This window comes from Lithobates pipiens, unplaced genomic scaffold (genome assembly GCF_037356315.1).
Source record: "Lithobates pipiens isolate NorthernLeopardFrog02 unplaced genomic scaffold, aLitPip1_a1.2 Scaffold_28, whole genome shotgun sequence".
NCBI classification, from domain to species: domain Eukaryota; kingdom Metazoa; phylum Chordata; class Amphibia; order Anura; family Ranidae; genus Lithobates; species Lithobates pipiens.
The window spans coordinates 178421183-178442797 of record NW_027507789.1 but is presented as its reverse complement, the minus strand read 5'-3'; the positions used below and the strand labels follow the sequence as shown (position 1 = coordinate 178442797).

At 43.0% G+C, this 21615-nt stretch overlaps 1 protein-coding gene across 1 annotated transcript in view; it reads right to left on the bottom strand.

The window, feature by feature from the left end:
* Positions 1-21615, bottom strand: part of NGFR (nerve growth factor receptor) — a 139592-nt gene that overhangs the window by 67007 nt on the left and 50970 nt on the right. Inside the window, exon 2 of the mRNA XM_077459987.1 lies at positions 18107-18242. Within this exon, the coding sequence (XP_077316113.1) occupies positions 18107-18242 (136 nt within the window). The remainder of the gene's footprint in view (positions 1-18106; positions 18243-21615) is intronic.

The following is a 21615-nucleotide window of genomic DNA, read 5'->3' as shown; positions in this document are numbered from 1 at the left end:
CATCCATAAATGGGCAGAACTGTTGTCAGCCATGACGAAAGATTCAAAAAATTTAAATTTTCAGGCAAACAGCTGTAGCAATCATGACCTGCCTTTACCACTTAATTCATTGTGAACATTTCAACATCTCGTAGAACACATTTGTAGCTTAGGAAGGAATTAGGAAGTCAGCTACCCCAAATATTATTATGTATCGGCATAAAACAAAAGCGAATGTATGGGTGTGTGAGACGAATCCTGCCTGCTAATACCGGCATTGTTTAAGGTGTGCCCTATCCTCCAAAAATGTTTGTTCTGTATATCCTGGACACAAATGTCCTGAGAAGTCGGGAAAAGCCCATTTTCAGAGCTGGGAACATGGAGGTGATGTAGACTAGAGGAGCTGTATTTATTTGATGCCATCAGTCTTCTGCAGACTGGAGGAAGAAATTCAAGAGGAGTGTTACTGGCCAGAACACCAGGTGAAAACAAAGGGGGGACGGGGGGGGGAACGAAAAAAAGAAAACAAATGCAACCACAACTATCTAACCACTTCTGCCCTGAAAGGTTTACCCTCCTTCATGACCAGGCCATTTTTTTACGATTTGGCATTGTGTTAGTTTAACTGACAATCAGGGCCGTTTTTAAGGCAGGGCAAAAGGGGCAGCTGCCCTGGGCCCTGTCATTGTTGTGGGTCCCAAAGCAGCTACCTCATACTTTGCAGTTATGCTGGTTTAAATTCACATGTCCCTTGAAGTTTTAGTCCTGAGCTGTGTTCCAATATCTCAGTGTGAAGTGCTGCTACTAATGCTGCCCAGTTCTGCCCTATTGTTGTGTACAGATGACTAACCGGCAGACCCTGTTTTTACATGTAAATTGCGGCGGCATTCCTATGTAAATAGCGGCGGCATTCATATGTAAATAGCGGCGGTATATTTATGTATATCATGCCCCCCTGAAGTCATATCCACAGTAATCTCTAACAACCAATCAACAAGCAGAAATCATGTCCTGTAACCTCTAGCAACTAATCAGTGAGCCGTAATGTGTGGTGTAACCTCTAGCAACCAGTAAATGAGTGGTAATGATACACTAACATCTGGCAACCAATCACAATAGCTGCCTGATCTGATTCAGTAAATAGATTTTGAGTCTAGCTGCTATTTATTGTATGTCTCAGAGCAGGTGGAGAGCAAAACTGCATGGGTGGGGGGCCCCAAGAAAAGTTTTGCCCAGGGTCCAATCAGTATTAAAGACGGCCCTGCTGACAATTGCGGGATCGTGTGACGATGTACCCAAATAAAATTGTCCATTGTCCATGTCCATTTTTTCCCACAAATAAAGCTTTGGTGCTATTTGATCAGTGTGAAAGCAGTCCCAGGCATTTTTTTTTACTGATCTAAATGCAGCCCATTGTATTGAATGCACCAGCTGCATAAACTTGTGCGTATACACCAGTAATGAAAAAAAAAAAGCCTCGATAGTATTTTGCACATATTCGTGCAAATACATCCATATGTGTGCGTACGCATGTACAGCACAACCCACAAATAGCTAGAGGAAGTTTTGCGCGTGCTTGAAAATGCGAGAATATGCTCATTTACTATACAACCCATCCTCGTGTTTTTATGCAGGAACTGTCTGCCAGGAACCTGACATTCTAACATTAGTACCTTGTGTGAGCAGTAGTGTATTTAGGTTTTGTGCTGCCCTAGGCCTGACTAAACTCTTGCATCCCCTTATTTAAATATGACACACCCCTTCCTGGCAAGGCCACACCCCTTGCTGTTTAAGACCCGCCCTGAAATTTTCAAGTGAGGACAATAGTTCTGAGGGCCTGGGGGGGGGGGGGGGGAATGAATTCCCTTAATTTGCATAGATTTACTCTCACTTCCTGTTTGGCTCCGCAGGAAGTGAAAATGACTTCACAGGAAGTGAAGTGAATTCTCTGCAATGGGACAGGGATGGTAAAAAATAAACTGACAGGGGTTAAAACCCATATTACTCTATCAAAAATGAAAAAACAAAAGTGTTGCTTATAGTTCTACTTTAAGCACAAATTTCTGATAATTTTATGGCGAGGACTAAGAAGATATAACCATGCCAATGGTGCAGCAGAAAACATCTAGCACAGTGAGGAAGGTTTGTGGTCCAGGATGAGAGAACAGTCAAAATTAGAAGTGGTGTCCCCCCTCCCCCCACAGTTGCGGAGTGCCATCAACCCGCATACTGGAAGCAGTGCGGCCGCTTTATGGGGGCCCTAGACTAATTTGCCTCTCAGCCCAGTCCGCCCCATAAGACTGGTGCTACACTAACATTGTAGCACAAGCCGACGGGGACTCTTTCCATGCTGCCCCCCCTCTGCAAAGTGCTGCCCTAGGCCTTGTCTGCCTATGCCAGGATACGGCGTTGTGTGTGAGTGCCCATAGGAATTGTATTTTCTCCCTGTGCTTGCATGGGTTCCCTTTCTCCTTCCACACTCCAAAGACATGCTGGTAGGTTAATTGGCTCCTGTCTAAATTGGCTCTAGTGTATGTGTGCAAATTGGCTATACACATGTGTTATCCCATTCTGGATGCAGGTCTCAGACCTGAGCTGTTGGGAAGGGTTAAGGAAAGATTTGGCGACCTACCTCGTAAAAATGTGCCAATTAAATTCTATGGAAAAAAGGCTTTTATGTGTATCAAACATGGTACCAGGAGAACTGGCCCAGTTCTCGAAAATATTCGGATACAACTAAATGGATACATACCTATAGGCATCTTTAGATGTAGACCTACCTGGTGGAATTCCTTAGAATAAGATCAGTTCTAGACATTGCCAGTCCGTATACCTTAATGAACTCCATAGCCGGTTCCTGCTGGTAGAAGTATTCATTTGGAGGTGTGCAGATGATTAGACATGACAGCTGCTTAACAGGTGTTTTCTATCAGCAGCACACATTGCGGGGCGGCCTGTGAAGTTTACATACCTCCGGGCACTCCTTGCCACGGGCCTGTCACTAGTAATTCTTTACTGACGCAGCGTGGGCCTCTGACAAATCCTTTGAAATCCGTCCTGTAAGCCTTAGAAAAGCCTATCTACAATGTGCAGTACGGAAGAGAAAATGGAATTTTTGATGATAGCGTAAATGTAGAGGAACAGCTTCAGACCCTCCAACACGACCCACTCCGGTAGGCACAAAGCACTCCTCTCGTGATCATCGCATTTTACATTACATTCACCTGGGCTTAATTCACTGAGGGTTTTTCTTAAATGTCAAGGTGATTGGAATATGAAATTCAGAGAGATGGTTAACCATTTAAGGACCGAGCCTCTTTTTGAGATTTGTTATTTAATTTTGCTAGAAAATTACTTAAAACCACCAAACATTATACATTTTTTTTCTAACACCCTACAGAATAAAATGGCGGTCATTGCAATTCTTTCTGTCACACCGTATTTACACAGCGGTCTTACAAGCACATTTTTTGGGGAAAAAATAACATTTTGAATTAAAAAATAAGACAACTTTTTTTTTTTTTTTTTTTTAAAGCCTGTGGCGTGCAAAACACACCCAAAAACTTCCACCCGGTGCCAAATAAAGTGCACACACATAAAGAGTGAACACAAAAACGTGCAACGGTTGTCTACTGTCCTCCACTAGGAAGGACCTTACCCTGATCCCCTGGGGCATTAGGCTCCAGACGGGGACTGAGGTACCAATACATGGCCCAACTGGCCAAAACCAGACGACCGCCTTTCTCCGGATGGTCTGCCGAAGCAGACCCACCCAGGTACTTGGGTAGGGGCTCCCCCAAAGGAAAACCCCCAAAAGAGAGGGTGAACCAAGCCAGAAGGCCTATGTCCACCCTTCCACAAGACTTTCAGGATTGGCCCGAGGACCGACACCCTACTCATCAAACGTGCAGGTGACGACACAAAACGTGACAAACACACATAGAAGAACCATGTTCCTATACTGACTTCCTCTCCAATTGCAGTGCCGCTGCGGATGAGCACCACCTGCAGTGGAGAAACTAGACTGCACCTGCCTAAATGCCTGCTCACAATTCTCTATAGAATGTACACTGAGCTTCACATGCACAGTTCAGTAACATTATTCTGCAGAAGACATTCAATGAGGCCAAATACCAGTCCAGAAGAAACTGTGGAGAAGATACCAGGGACCTCGCAGGCATCAGGCCATTGGAACAGAGGTAAGTATTTTTGACTTTAGTTTTGCTTCAAGTGGATCTTTACGCTCATGGGATGGGATGGACTTCGGATCATGTGACCACTGGCTCTTAATCATTACTAGAGGCTATGACAGCTAAGTCACTGTGCTAGGTGCAGGTAGTGAACGCACTCTCAACACAGAAACCTCATAACTGTGGTCATGCGTCTTTAAAGCCTACCCTCTTTGCCACCGCATATATGTGCTACATAGATGGCGAAAGGTCTTAAAAACGACTAAAAGTACTTTAAAAACTGAGGGTTTAATATCACTTTAAGAGTAGAGTGCTTTTTACCCACTGAAGTGGGTCATGTTGGAGGTTTGTCAACTTCATCTGTTACTATACTAAGTCGCTGCATGTCAACTAAAAATTGAAATCAGACTTGCAGTAGAAGTGTCCTCTTCGTAATGCAAGGGGAAGGAAGGGCAGAAAGGGCATGTCCTTTGGTGGGATAACAGAGGGTAAAGGCTGTATGGTAGATATTCACCTGTAGGTACATTTTTCAATCTGATTGCTACTGTTCTTTGCAAATAAGGATAGCTCCATTGTTTGTTCAGTACATAAATCAGTACTCTTGGGTGATACAAGAGTACATATTTATGCACCCATTATCTAAATGTGTATGCACAACCCATCTGTCATCTTTGTGGTCAGCATTATACTCATGGACATCTGAGATGCATGTTGAACACTCACGTAGATAATGGAGGACGATGATCCATAAGGGATACATATTTATGCAGCAGATCAAACAGCCCTTTAAAGCGACCTTTCTAGGTTAAAAAAAATACAGATGATGTGCCCCTCTAATAGAAGAGGTATTATACTCACCTCTCCGATGCCTCCATTAGACCCTTCGACATTCAACGCTTAGAGGAGTGGTTCCATCCTCTAACCCTTATGCCTAAAGAATGTGTTCATTTTGTTTTAATGTTCTAGCAAGCTGAAGCCTTTGGTAAAAACCCTCGTGCTGGCAGCCTACTGGAGACCTGGACCACTGATCAACTGGTCAGGCATGCCTCCTGCACAATACTCCAATCAACATTGTTCACACTCTCTCAAGCTCCCATTTTGTAGCCTGACTGCAATGCAGTAATTAGGATTAAGGGTTCAAATAGGCTTTAATTACAAACTCTAATTAAATCCTGTTGCTTGTTTTTAAAAATGGCTACAAAAAAAAAAAACAATGGACGTTTTTACCTTTTCCTAAGTAATGAAAAAGAATCAATAAGCTGATCATGATTTATTGCCTTAAAAGATTTTGTGTCTCTGCGCCAACCTTCTCCTCTAGAACAAGAAAACTGGTAAAAAAAACTTACAAGACTGAACAGTATAAATATAACTGCACCATGAACCTGTGGTTCAAATCACTTCCTTTCACGAAGATTAAGGTTAAAATATTGTGCCATAGACATGTGTGATGGCACAATGCTTTAACACCTTCATGGCGGGAAGTCATTGATGCCCAGGTGCATGCCATCAAGCATGCATGCCACAAAGCTCATTGCTGCCTGTAGGTATGTCATCACGTATGCCTATGACACAATGCTTTAACATTTTCACTAGGGATGGGCTTTATGTTCGGGTCAAACATGAGTTTGACTCGAACATTGGCTGTTCGCCCGTTTGCCGAATAGCGAACAATTTGGGGTGTTCGTGGCAAATTCAAAAACCATGGAACACCCTTTAAAAGTCTATGGGAGAAATCAAAAGTGCTAATTTTAAAGGTTAATATGCAAGTTATTGTCATAAAAAGTGTTTGGGGACCTGGGTCCTGCCCCAGGGGACATGTTTTAATGCAAAAAATTGCAGTTTTTTCGGGAGCAGTGATTTTAATAATGCTTAAAGTGAAAAAATAAAAGTGTAATATTCCTTTAAATTTCAAACCTGGGGGGTGTCTATAGTATGCCTGTAAAGTGGCAAATGTTTCCCGTGTTTAGAACAGTCGCAGGCAAAATTACATTTCTAAAGGAAAAAAGGTAATTTAAAACTGCTCGCGGCTATAATGAATTGTCGGTCCCGGCAATACACATAAAAGTTCATTGATAAAAATGGCGTGGGGACCCCCCCCGAACCAAAATTTAAAAAAAATGCATGGGGGTCCCCCAAATTCCATACCAGGCCCTTCAGGTCTGGTATGGATATTAAGGGAAACCCTGCGCCAAAATTTTAAAAAAATGCCATGGGGGTCCCCCTCAAAATCCATACCAAACCCTTCAGGTCTGGTATGGATTTTAAGGGGACCCTCCCCATGACAAAAAGAAAAAAAATGTCATGGGGTCACCCCAAAAATCTATACCAGACCCTTATCCGAGCACGCAACCTGGCAGGCTGCAGGAAAAAGAGGGGGGACGAGAGGGCGCCCCTCCTCCTGAACCGTACCAGGCCACATGACCTCAACATTGGGAGGGTGCTTTGGGGTAGCCCCCCAAAGCAACTTGTCCTCATGTTGATGGAGAGAAGGTCCTCATCCCCACAACCCTTTCCCGGTTGTTGTGCGAGTCTGTGGGCTTATTGGAATCTGGAAGAACCCTTTAACAAGGGGACCCCAGATCCCGCCCCCCCCGTGTGAATTGGTAATGGGGTACCCATACCATTTCACAAAAATATTTAAAAAAAGACAAGACATGGTTTTTGACAATTCCTTTATTAATTTCTTGGGGAAATCCCCATGCCGTTTTTATCAATGAACTTTTATGTGTATTGCTGGACCGACAATTCATTATAGCCGCGAGTCGTTTTAAATGACTTTTTCCTTTAGAAATGTCATTTTGCTGTCAGACTGTTCTAAACATGGGAAACACGGGTGTTCGGCCCATCCCTAGTCTTCACAATGGGGGTTAAAACATTGTGCCATAGACGTGCGTGATGGCACAATGCTTTAAACCCTTCACAGTGGGAGGTCATTAATGCCAAGGTGCATGCCATTATTCCAGTATGTCTATGCCACAATGCTTTAGTCCTTTCTTGACCAGAGGTCTTTGATACCTGGAGGCAAATGCTTTAACTCCCTCACAATGGGTGTTAAAGCACTGTGGCATAGTCTTGCGTGATTTTATGCATATGAGCATTAATTAATTCTCATCATGAAGGGATTAAAGCATTGTGCCTCAGGCATGCATTATGGCACATTTGCGAAGGGAAGTCATTGATGCCCAGATGCATGCTATCAAGCATGTCTATGCCACAATGTTTTATCCCCTTCTTGACCAGAGGTCATTGATGCCTGGATGCCAGGGGCTAAAGCATTGTATCATAGAAGTGCATGATGACCTGCATCCAGGTATCAATGACCTCAGGTTGTGAAGGGGCAGCGTAGACATGCATGATGGCTTGGGCCAAGCGCGTAACAACAGTCATCAGACAGGAAAAGCCATTCATCCCTTGAAATTAGATGACCTGGGGGTCTCTACACATATAAGGGGAGGCCCTAAGACACATATTCAACTCTCAGTCCAAACAATACGGCCTGGATTAGGCAAAATCATCTCTACGGGGTAGCTTTAGGCCATAACCTCAGATCAGTTGAGGAATACAAAAGGTGAAGCAGATGAGTTTGTTCAGCATCTAAGCAATCCAACATTTAGACACTGACAAGACGCCCAAATAGACTCCTGTCAAGCAAGTGCTGGAAAACTGACATGTCAAACACACCTCTATATAAACAACATTCATCCCTCAATCTAGATGGAAATTTTATTGAAACCTCCAGCAGGATTTGGATCCAGCTGATTTCTGAGCTTCTCCAGATCATCTTCAGGGAGGAACTGTGTACTTAGCGTTTATAGTTTAATACTATTCGTTTCACTGGCATTAAAAGTAATTTGCCTCGTTAACTTCTCCCATTAAACTCTTCAGTTTAATAGCTAGCTTGTGAGTCACGTAAGCGAGGCTCTTGGACTGATTCCTATAGCGAGAAGGTTCTTCTGGTCTCTGTCTTCTTGCCATAACTGGTAATGAGAGGGGTGGTGGCTGGAAACAATGGAGAATCTGATAGTCAATGTAACGTAAAATGGAGATCAAGGCTGCATATATTATGGATGGCAATCTGAAAGTGTTACGTTCAGAGACACATGTTGTCTTTAAAGTTACCATGTTACTAGGCAGGTCTGATGAGTACCCTTAGGGCACATTGTGGTTTGTGCTAGTCTACAAAGGCTAAGTGGTGAGCTTAATGACTACTGTACAAGAGAGCTGGTAACTCATTGCTATCTAATTAGACCAGAAATTGGACAATGCTTCCTGACCATAGAATGGATTGACATATTAGATTGCAGAAGAGGGGGAGGGGAGATAATGTTCTTTGACGGATGGACCAGCACTCCCAGTTTATGACAGTGAAATTACGGTCCTTTGTTGGTCCAGGAAACAAGAATACATTGTTGAAACATTTAGTGCTCATTGCTCAAGAAAAAGGTGTGGTAAATAACAGGAAGCAGATGTTGCATTTAATGTGAAACTTATGTTTCTGGTAAAATATTTACAATTTTTATGCCAGCATTATTTAAAATAATTTAAAAATGTGTTTGTTTTCTTTGCTGCAATATTCACCTTTAATCTGGTGCTGTCTTCTATTCTGGCCAATGTCAATAAACCCACTTGCTGTGAACCTAAGCTGTCATGGACACAACAACTAGAGGTGCGTCAACAAGCTGGATCGGGCTCATAGTACTGAATGGGCTGAATGGGTCATTATGTGAACGTCATTAAGTGCAGAAACAAGAATCTGCCATTGGGCAAGAAAGGAAAGGACCCATGATGTCAGACTCTTGGAAAAATGGTATGCGTAAAGGTTCATGGTTAATGTAAAATAAAACAAAAACATGTATATATCTTTTTCCATCATTATTTGAACTGGTCCATTGACATCAAAGGAGGGTCTTCTAGCAGTGAGGAGGGAGGGGGGAGGTGGATATTCTTCCAGTGGTACTCACATAATGACATGTGAGTGCCACTCAGTCCTGGAGTATTGCAAGCCAAGTTTGTATGACAGCACCCCCTGGGGTGTAAATGACAGGCTGAGTTCACAGGAAATGGGCAGAATGACAACGTGCTATTCACTGGACCGAGCAAGATGTTGGGGACAGTGTTGAAGAATGGAGAGAGAAGTTTTGCACTTTTTTTTTTATATACACAGGATGGGAGGGGGACTTAAAAAGAGAACTTCAGTTCCACTTAATGGGTAGGTGCAGCATGGTGTAGTCGTAGTAAAAACACAGAGGCCCAGAGTGCAGTAACCATTATATTGAAGTACTTACAAAGAAAACAACAACCTGATGGGAAAGCTCATCAGACCGGGAACTTACAGCCAATGCAGCGGAGAGTAGTGGTAGTAAGCCCGAACTGAAGACAGCATTTGCCGAGGGGGGTTGAATGCAGACTGGCTGGTCCAACCCAAAAGGGAGCTTGCTAAAGGAAAAACGTAGGCCCTGAGCTGACCCTTCTCCTCCTGGAACCTGTGCCTATCGCAAGTGCTGTCCCTAACAGACGGGAATGCTCTCCCAACAATAGTCACTTTAACACAGTGCACCAAAACTTGGGGGCAGGTACTTAAAAAGACTCTGTTGGGAGATGGCCACCAGGGTCACCTGGATACAGCGTACCCAAGTGGAACACTACTGCTGGGGACCAAGGGAACCATAGTATTGACAAGCATCACCTGCCATGGAGACAATAGACTGCACTTGCCTACACACTTGTTTTAGGCGTAAAATGAATGCTGACATTGTTGGCCTCTTCTTTTGAAAATACTAGTTACCTGGCCTTCATGTTGTCTTTTCATACATTAGTCACTAACCCAGATATATGCACAGATGATCAATTTTTAATGTCTAAATTCAAGGACAGTAAATTATAAACTATTCCAGCTAAGGACCGGACGTGTTGCATTTTCAGAAGGAGCTCACCAATGGTAACCTCTGTGGTTTTCTTGATACAGTTGTACTATAAAAGAAAGATGATTGATAAGAGTTGGCTTGTGTATCTGCTACCATCGGTCCTTCACTGGTTCCTCCTGCCAAATATTGGTTCTGTATTGGCGTGGAAGTTGGCAGGAGAAACCAATGAGCACAGCATGTAACCAGAAGGCTGACACTTCCAGAAGTATCAGTTTCCAAACAGTCATCTTAGCCCTTGTACACACGGTCGGAGAATCCGTCGGAATGTGTCCTATCGGAACGTGTTGTCGGATAATCCGACTGTGTGTGGTATGCATCGGACTGTTCCCGTTGGAATATCCGTCGGACCAAATTTTCAAACTTGCTGGAAATATTTTCCCGATAGGACATACTCCGATCATGTGTAGAGAATTCCGATCGGACAAAGTGCCACGCATGCTCAGATCAAATTCCTACATCAAAGCTATTGGCTACTAGCCTGAACGTAGTCCCATCATAACTAAATTACGTCATCACGTTCTGAAAGATCGGATTTTTCAACAACTTTGTCCGACCGTGTGTATGCAACAGTTTCGGACAAGATCCGACGGACAAAATCCAACGGAAAAAAAATCCGACGGATTTGGTTGTCGGAATCTCCGACCGTGTGTACAAGGGCTTAGGAAGGTTTCTCTTAAACAGAGGAGTGTTTGGTAGCACGGGAGGCTGGAGAGGTAAGTATTTACTATCTTCTTTAGAGCTTCTTGGCCAACTTCATTGTTCCGACAGGGTCCTATTAACTCTGAATTTACTGATCTTTACAAAGGCTTCAGCCTTGTTCTTTTATGTGGTCACCAAATTCTCAGTAAATCCCATTATCCCGATAATTCACAGCAGAGGGTACACAAGTTATTATATAATTGTCATAGAGTAGCATAAGAGGTAGAAAGAGAAGTGTGATCAGGGTACCAAATAGATTGCATCCTTTTCCTTCAGGCCTCACTTCAAAGTGACTTCATACACAGAACTGGCGTCTGAACAGACTCCAAGACCTAGTCTCCTCTGTTACGAGTCAGGAGGCCTGTCCGCTGTGTAATTGGCACATGCGCAACAGTCAATAAAAGTAGTTTGTACCCCCTTCTCTTTTCCTGATATATCCGCCTCCTAACACATCAAAGCATAGACAGGGCCTCGGGGTCTTATCTAAACTCCGCTTACGTACGCTCATTGATTTTAAGTCTTGTTTCAGGTCACCTTTGTTTTGATTTAAGGGCTGCAGAAGTCTGGAAAGTGATCCGATGTGGAGGTCCCATAGAGGATAGGTAAGGGGCATGCCCCAGAAGGGTCCAGAACTTTGTAGGTGCCAAATGTCGGTCCTCTATATAAGATGTAAACTGCAGGTAAATGCATAGATGCACTTATTCGTTTACTTGAATCATTTCATACAAACGTCAAGAAATAATCTGTATTTACACCGAGATGCACCAAGTGGATGGGCAAGGGGTGGAGGAAACAGGACGGAAAGTAAAGTAAAATCATAGAGAGCAAAAAAAAAAAATGGACAGGACTTCATTTGTTCCTCTAAACAAATCAAATCTGATTATAGATTTTATTTGCATTACTAACATTATCCCATATTAACTGTAAATTCCTCGTACAGTCTAATAGATTCCGCCTCTCATTTAATCTCTTGTTGTCTCATCTGCCTCATTATGAAATGCTTATCACAGGCCGCCTATGACAGGGAACATTATCTCCCTCCCCAAGGTTACCGTCAAGGGCACAGCACGAGGTGGGGAAGATGCCATTGATTTTAAAGTAACGAGGTTTATATTATAGCAGATGGAATCCAGATTTTGATTTGAAGGACATGAAGTGAGGGCCCCCTCGAGGGGGGGGGGGCAGAGACGTGCCCAAGTCTGGGGCGCAGCTGTCGGCTTAACCCCTTTAATGCAGAGGAGCCGCAATATTACATTTTATTGGAAGCAGAAATAAAACAATTACAAGAGTTATCCGGAGCAGGCAAATGAAAGAGGGAATATTAAGAGCAGACAAAGACTCGCGTCTCACGTCAATGGGTTTTTGAACCGGTGGGGCACAGAAACACAATGTACTGATGCTCAATAAACCCCTAACAGCGACTTTGTACAGAGATCTTAGTTGTGGTGGAAAAAGTCTATATGCAGATCTCTGACCTTGTAAAACAGTTTAAAAAGGACTTTCATCCTCATTTGGTAAATTCCCCAGTATTTTTTTTCACAGCTTTGATTATAGAATCATGCATATATATTTTTCTTTTGTTAAATACCTTTTTTTTTACCTTCCCTCCCAAGTACCTCTGTATTCCTCACTTAGGCAAGAATTACGTCTTTACCCATAGACTTCTATGATATGGACATACGTATCTTCAGGTGAACTTTAGTGTTCTAGACAGAGAATCATATTATTTACATGTTGCCAATGCAATGGCAAAATGTAACCAATTTCAGAGCTACAACACTGGGTGCACATGCACAGGCAAAGCTCTCAGAGAGTCCACCAATTCTGCGCATGCGCACCCATCGCTCTAGTACAAACTGCAGCCCAGGGGTCAGATGTGGCCTGTGGCTTGCCTTTATGTGCTTAGGGCACTATTCCACCAACTGACACCATCGATGGAGCACTTTTACTCTCACTGTTGGGGCACAATTCTTCCATTAACATCAACAATGGGGCACTATTATTTCAATTCAAAGGAATAATGGGGCATTGTTTATACTCCCTGATGCCAGGGCATTTTCTGCTGCCACTGATCACAGTCTGATCCCCCTAAAGTCTGAGGAACAGTAAACTGTCCCTTTCCTTAGAAAGTTTGGAGACCTCTGGTCTAGTCAGGGGATCATATTTTATACATGTTCCCATGGTGTCAACTATACAATTCCCCGGTTGGACCTATCATGCAGTGTCAAGAGTGCTGACTATGCCTATCCTTTTCACCTTCCCTCAGCCATTCATAGAAGATCTACTATAGCTTTCAAGAATTAAAGGTACTGTAAGAATGGAGGAAGCAGGCCTATAGTTCATCTGCCAGTCCTCCATTCACAGAGCACTATAATTGATGGAAGCAATGGTACAGCTTCTATGAATGGAGGAGGGGGACGGAAAAGACAGTCATAGAAGGCACTCTTGATGTGTGCCTTTGACAAAGCCACAGCTTGTATTAACCCTCGCAGCACTGTAAGATTACCAATGTGAGGGTATGGGGGAGCAAAGGACTAAAATCTAAAGCCGGCCATAGATGGATTGAATATTGGCCAGTTCAGCAGGAACTTGCTGAGATTCGAACCATGTATGGGTAGGCTGGTTGTACCCAAGGTGATCAATCGATCAACTTGGGTACAACCAGCCTGGTGGATTTTACATGTGAATATTGCTAGCGACGGTTATAGCCGCTAGTAATAATAACCTGTGTTCTCCCGCTGGAGACAGCTTCACCTGCCAGGAGAACACAATGGCTCTGCGAGAGGGATTCTCCCATCAACACAGTCAACCAGTGGTTGCAGGAAATAAATTTGCTCCATCCATGGCTGGCCTAAGGGAGGCCATGCTCATTAAATGTAAGCATTGTCCCTTGTGCTAATTAAAAATAATAACTAAACTTAGGCCCCGTACACACTATTAGATTTTCTGCAGATTTTTGTCTTCAGATTTACCAAAACCACATAATATGAGGTCAAACCTTAGAATTGCAATTTGTATACAATCCGGCAGGCTCTTGCACTGTTTTGGTAAATCTGAAGACAAAAATCTGCAGAAAACATAGCGACTGCAGTTGGGTAATTATTTTAATACACCTTTGGCGTGGAGTTATCATATTTGTAGCACCCCCTTGTGTGCATAGTTGGGATTGTCAGGCAAATTTAGTTGGACTCCACTTTAATCTGTGAAGTCAGTTCAATTGGGGTCAGGTAGAGTTCAGTGTAGTTTAGCTGGCGGCCTCTGCAGGCTGAGATTCTGCCCCCACCCCGACTTCTGGAAGTTTCTAGTAAGTTCCAGAACTTAGTCGCTGGGGGCATGAAGATGACAGACTGATTGTTCAAGGGATCTCTGCCAATCCCTGGGTAAGATAGTCCTTAAAAAAAGTACTACTAAAGGCAAAACTTTAGTTTTGAATGAAGTGGAGAGGGATTAGAACCCCTGCCAGGTTTTTATTGCTGTCTGTGCCCCCAAAATTTTCATTGTCTCATTTTACGTTTTCAGGATCAGATCAATTTATCACCATTACCAATCAAATGTTACCTGTCTTCTCATCTTCCATTAGCAAAATTGCAGCTGCAATCTGATTGACTGCTATAGGCAGAGTAGAAATGTTTTCCTTTCCTACAATTTATAGACATATGGAACAGACGTGCTCTGGTACAGTCAGATGACCTCTGTGCTTAACCTTTCTGGCAACTGCCATTTGGAAGCAGTAAGAAAACATTGGGGATCTTAATAAACTAGTCATTATTTACATGTTACAAAGAGGAAGTAATACACATGAGTTTTTAGAACCAGAACCTTCCCTTTCTTCTGCTAAAGTACATGACATTACATTTCTCTAACCAGCTAGTTCGGCTAAGCTGTATGGTCAGATGTTGCAAGCATTAGAACGATGAATTCCAGATCCCCACTTGGGTGTAACGTGGGATCCATCAAGCCTTTGAGGTCGAACCATACCTTCAACAGTTCACATATTTTACCTGCTGAACCCCAGGCAAATGGCACAAAACATATTTACTTATACTTATGAGAGCTGTTTTACCTGCAAAAAATGTTTCTATTCCATAGATTTACATTTACTTAAATTTAAACATCCCTACCATACAGCACAGCCAGAACAATGACCTAGGTTTTCTTTATTGCAGTTAAAGTGATTGTACAGGTAGAAGGTTTTTTTATCTTAATGCATGCAAAAACTTCTGTGTGCAGCAGCCCCCCCCCAAATACCTGAGCCCCATCTAGATCCAGTGATGTTGCAGCAGTGTCTCGGCTGCCCAAGACTCCCTTTCTCATTGGTTGAGACAGCAGCGCAGCGCCATTGGTACCCGCTGCTGTCAATCAAAGTCAGTCAGCCAATGAGGAGAGAAAGGGGGCGGGGCCAGACCGCAGCTCCTTGTCTGAATGGACACATGGAGCTGTGGCTTGGCTCGGGTGACCCCATATCAAGCTGTTTGCTGTGGGGGCACTCAACAGGAGGGAGGGGCCAAGATTGATTGGCTCCCAGTGCTGCTTCTCCCTGTCCTAGTCAGGGGGCTACCCTGCAAGGGATTTTAAAAGGCTTATACTCACTGTGATTTACAAACTGCATTTTAAAATACCTTTATTATTTTTAATGATTAAAGCAGAGCTCCACTTGTTGGCACCCTACCTCCCTCCACTGCCACATTTGGCACTTTTTAGGGGGATGGGGGGGAGCGGGTACCTGGTTTTGACAGGTACCCGCTCCCATTTCCGGGTAAAATTGATGCACGCCTCACTGCAATCTACAACATTTCCAGCCCCTCCTCCTCCCCCCCCTGCTGCCTTCTGGGACGCACAGAGGTCTCCCTGGATTTTTGGGTCCCTCTTCACCTGCACAGCCAGGCAACACTTTGCATTTGTTGTTTTTATTAGGGTAGTTAAATTGGATGGGGTTAGGGTGATATGGGATGCCCAGAACTGTATTTACATAGGAATCCTGAGGACAACTTGACTGCTCTCAGCTTTTAGAATAGAATAGATCCTAGACTGTACTCCTCCGGGAATATTCACAAGTCCATACTGGATCCCCAAAGTACAAGTCCCAACATACTGCAAGTAATCTCTTCCTTTAAGCAAACATGCCAGCGCTCCTGGCTTCACATGAACTTTCCCCAAGCAGGAATGAAGGTATCAATATAGTATCCCTTCTGAATGCTAGCTAGATCTTGCACCTGGCTGCTTTCTCCCTTTGTTGGCTTAGTAGCATAGTAATGACTTCTGTCCAGGCCTTCTGCTGTGCCGGTCCCACTTGCTTGGCAAAGTGTCTCCTGGATGAGACTAAAGGGGTTGAGGGTCCCATAGCCAAACAGGAAGTGAGGGGAAATGCCCCCAATTTAGGGGAATTTTTTGGGGACCCCCAGCTTACCAGAACAAATGTTCTCATTGGAAGATTTGCCCTCTATTACTTTTCTAGGGACAACCCAAAATTTTGGGATTTCCTTTTACTTTCACTTTTCAAGGATAAAATAGAGAGGGTGAATTTCCTAATGTCATAAACCTTAGCAGAAGAAAGGGAAGGTTCTGGTTCTAAAAACTCATGTGTATTACTTCCTCTTTGTAACATGTAAATAATGACTAGTTTATTAAAATCCCCAATTTTTTCTTACTGCTTCCAAATGCCAGTTGCTAGAAAGGTTAAGCACAGAGGTCATTTGAACCAGAGCACGTCTGTTCCATATGTCTATACATTGTAGGAAAGGAAAACACTTCTGCTCTGTCTATAGCAGTCAGATTGCAGCTGCAATTTTGCTAACGGAAGATGAGAAGACAGGTAACAATTGATTAGTAATGGTGATAAATTGATCTGATCCTGAAAAAGTAAAATGAGACAATGAAAATTTTGGGGGCACAGACAGCAATAAAAACCTGACAAGGGTTCTAATCCCTCTCCACTTCATTCAAAATGAATGTTTTACCTTTAGTAAAACTTTTTTAAGGGCTATTTTCCCTAGGGATTGGCAGAGATCCCTTGAACAATCAGTCTCTCATCTCCATGCCCCCTGCCACTAAATTCTGGAACGTACTAGAAACTTCCAGAAGCCGAAGGGGGCAGAGACTCAGCCTGCAGAGCCTGCCAGCTGAACTACATTGAACTCTACTTGACCACAACTGAACTGACTTCACAGATTAAAGTAGAGTCCAACTAAATTTGCCTGACAATCCCAACTATGCACACAAGGGGGTGCTACAAATACGATAACTTCATGCCAAAGGTGTAATAAAATAATTACCCAGCTGCAGGCACTATGTTCTCTGTTGAGTGTGCGAAACAATTATGAGTGGAACCACGCTTTAAATATTAAGTGTTAAAATGTCTAAAACAAGAAGGTTATATAAATAACAAACTAAGCAGTATACTTTTTTAAGCACAATATTTTTGAAAGTTGATATTTTTTCAATTCACTGTTACACAGTGTTTTTTATATAACTTTTTTATTTTAGGTATTTTAACACTTAGTTTTTTTAATGCACAGTCACACACAAAATTGTAAATGCACCTTTTGCCTAGGATACCCAATGCTCTGGCTTTGGGGGTGGGTCCTCATGTCCAATGCTTTGTATGTGACAACCATACAGCTGTGACCACATGAAGCACCTAAGGCAGTGATGGTGAACCTTGGCACCCCAGATGTTTTAGAACTACATTTCCCATGATGCTCATGTACTCTGCAGTGTAGTTGGGCATCATGGGCAATGTAGTTCCAAGACATCTGGGGTGCCAAGGTTCGCCATCACTGACCTAAGGTTTCACGGAAGGAACAGCCTTTGGGAGCAAGAGATAAGATGAGTGAATGTGCTTTTTAACAGTACCCTAAGCAAAAGTGGGCATTTAGCCCCTGCAGTGCATGGGAAGCTGCACTGTAGGCGTATTATTTTACATTTGCCCGAAGTTCAGCTTTAGTAGTGAGTGGTTGGGCGGTATATATGGAAGCAGCACAAATCCCTCATCCTGGTAGACCCGCCACTAAATAGCACCAATCACAATGATAAGAGATTTAATAGGCAGCAGATACTTTTCAAAGTAACAATAGAACATTTCCAACACGGATGCAAAGAGCAACCTAAACCCCCTAGAGATTGGCTGTAAACAAAATAAAACGTATTCATCTGAATCACTGCAAATCAGTGCCATTGTATGATGGCTTTTCCATCAGCTATTATGGTAGGAGCTGATGCTAAAATGTCATGTGTCATTTATATACCAATCCCAAAAGGCAGCTATGGCATCTGTAAATCTGCTAATAAGCAGACAATTAGATTGAAGCTACTCACTGTCCAGACAGGGTTCACAGACAGTCTGGTTCGCCCCACATTCCTGTACGACACCCTCTCCAGCTCCACAGGCCCTGCAACACTCTCCTCCTGTGGTGTATTGTTCTGTCGGGCAGTCCTCGGCACCCGCCAACAGCTGAAAAGACACATATTTATACAAGTTATAGCTTCAAACAGGTTACACAATTATATGGCATTTACTGTAAGTGGCAACCCATAGGTCAATTTAGTGCAACTCTGGTGGCCTTTGTGATTGGGTGAGCTGGTGGTCCTACCCGGTGAACTGAATGGTATTTCCCTGCTGTTAAGCAAAGGCATGCTACATTAAGCTTTAGGGATCAAGAACAACTAAGCATAAAACAATGGGTACCATTGACCAACGTGTCTTCTATAAGAAACATACACTACAAAAATATTGGCTCAGACAGCCAACAAAAAAAATCTTCACTATTTAATGATATATTCCACAGTGCTGCACGGTATAATATAAACTAAATACAAAACTATAACAAACCATATACCTTCATCATCATTGTAAATCTCAAGCCAAAAAGTTCTTCCAAAATCCACTTATATGGTAACACAAATCATATTTTTAAACAATCATGTGCAAAAATAAAAGTCCTTCAAATATTAAAGTGCATGTCCATTATTATTTTTTATCCACTTGTCCTGAAAATGCTGTGTCCTTTTTGTGAGTTTATGTGCATCATTTTAACTCAAGTAGAACCCATTACCAGTGGTGGCCCGACCTTTAGGGGTGCAAGGGCGCCGCCCTCCTAATCCATGTGCCCGACCCCTAATCTACATGCAGGGTGCCAGACACATGGATTTCAGTGTTTTTTTTTTGAAGCACATGATTAGAGCACATGATTAAAGGCTGGGCTCTGCGCCCTGAGGCCACCCATTTGTGCGACAATAGCAAATTAATATTCGCTATTGTCTTACTGATTTTCCTCCCAGCCAATCAGAAAGTGGGTCTTAAGACCCGATTGGCTGAGAGGAGAAGCAATCGTATTGGTCGCTGAGGGAAGGAGGAGGGAAGCCACCAATTGAGACGCAGGGTGAAGCCACGGAGCAATAAGGAGCCAAAGTTGCCTAGACGCGGTAAGTGCTGGGCTGGTGGGGACGGACGGACTGACGAGCGAGGGACGGGGGGCTTTTGACTTTTGACACTATGCGAGGGAGCGACCAACTGGGGGGGGGGGGTGGGCGACAGGTGTCTTGTTTGACGCAGCCTCTCCCAAAACATACAGCACCAGCCGCCACTGCCCATCATTAATATGCCAATACTCTCACCTTCTAGTTAGACCCAATAATCATCAGATCTAATGCACTCTCTCTTTAAGTCAGGTCTGGTATGCCAGGAATGCTGTTCACCTCCACTTCATATGGATATACTTCATCTCCATCCTTTGGAATCCCCAAATAAAAGTGTATGGGAAGCTCAAAGAAGGATAATATACAGTATATAGGGCACTCTGTACAAAAATTATTTTTATTAACCACTTCCAACTGCCTCCCGGCAGCATTTGGGTCATGTGACCATCGTGATTGGCTGTCACAGCAGTCACATGATTGGAAAGCTCCCGATCACAAGTATGCATTAGAGGCTTACCGATCTCTGCCCGCTACTGTGCTGGAAGCATGTAGGAAGCACTCTCTCAGAATGGTAAATTGTTTACAATTTACGCTCTACGTTAAAGTCCATCCACCGAGAGGCCACATATATGTGTACTGTTGGTGCCAAGAAGTTAAATATATTGTCCAAAAATCAAAACTCAACTTTTGCAATGCATTATTACTGGTGCATATCAGGTTACAAGTGGGTGTATTAAGAATGGCTAAATGAAAATGGCAGCCCGTAGACTTCCAGATTACGGCATTAGGTCATAGGCTCCTTAACAGTGTTTTTTAGGGGTTTTTGTTGAATACATATGCAAATATATGTAAGTGCCACATTGCCTTATCAAGACCATTCTGTACAGTGGTCCCAAACTCAATTCTAACAGATCTCCCACCCTGTTAGACTAGCGATAGGGACCACACCTCACAGAAGGCCTTGAGGACGAAGTAGAGTTTGCTTTTTTTGCTGGCTAGCTGGTATGAGCACTGAAGAACCTGCCTACTGTGTTATTTTTTAAAAAGCTCTATCCATATACACCTTACTTTCAAAAGCTCAATATAATTTGATCGGAATGGTTGCCATTTTTGTTTAGCCTTCATAAAAACGAGTCTCGGTTGTGCTACCTTGTAGCAACCAATAAGATCAAAACTGCACTGGATATGCACTGTACATTTCAAAGATATAAGATTTGAATTAGGATTTTAAGCTGGAAGATCCCATTGGAAACCCAGAAAAGAGGGATGTCTGACTCATCTCAACAGGTAGTTGATGCTACAGTATACAAGGACAGTTGAGACAATGGTGGCAACAACATGGTTTGAAGAATTTGGTGTGAAGGCACTTGGGGCCCTATCCACAACCCTACTAGGGAATGCTGATTGCAAGCCAGGTCCTCTTGTTCAACTCCAGTACTCATATCAGTTCTTTTGGCTGACACACTCCAACATTATGACTGCAACGGGAAGAGAGGAGGGCTTTATATTAATGCCTAAAGTTTGGGAATGGGATGTCCAACAAGTACATGTAGGTGTGATGGTCAAGTGTTTAGTGTATATTCGGTCTAATCTATGCAGCTCCGGAGTGAAACAATGTGAAAAACTAAGAGAGAAAAACCATAGATAAACAAGGCACAGCTGCAAGACCTACGAATTATTCTTTGTAAGAATTAAATGACCTTCCAATTAGGACGAGGGCATAGCAGCTTGAGAGACTGTCTTTCAGTGATTGAGACTCCTAATAAAGAAAACTAATTTGCCGTGAGAGAAAAGGACAGTTTTCCAATAATCAAGCTGCTCTTTTTCCACACTCAGCATGATAATAAATACTGGCAAATGACTTTTTTAGAGCAGTGGTTTCCAATATCCTTTCCCATTACCCCCCCCAACCATCTATAGGAACGTCTTCTTAGCATCTTCATTAGAGCACAGATGGTTGTACATATGTCACTGGCCACCTGTGCTTATTGTATCATATGTATTATTATTCTTAATAACCCACATTCCTGGGGGGTCCAAAGGCCTAGGGCCCAGGGCTGCACCTTTAATCCAAATGGATACAGATGTTGCACATGATTAAATGGGGATTAATTCCAGTGCATTCTATGTGATTGTTAAGCTATTTCAACAATAACCCTATGCATGTGTTAGCTCTTTTGTAACCAAATGTTTGACCTCATAAAATTGAAAACAAATATATTATATTCAGGTAAATGAGCAGGCTGAATTCACAGCTAACTGACCCACCTCCTGTTCCCAAAAGAGCGATAGGTCACAAATATATTATGGGAATTGTTTAAGAATTCTTTGTGAAATCAGCTTTTCAAAAATTCTGTGTTCCCATCTTCCTCCCGGTAAACTAAATGATGGTGTCATACCTTCCACCA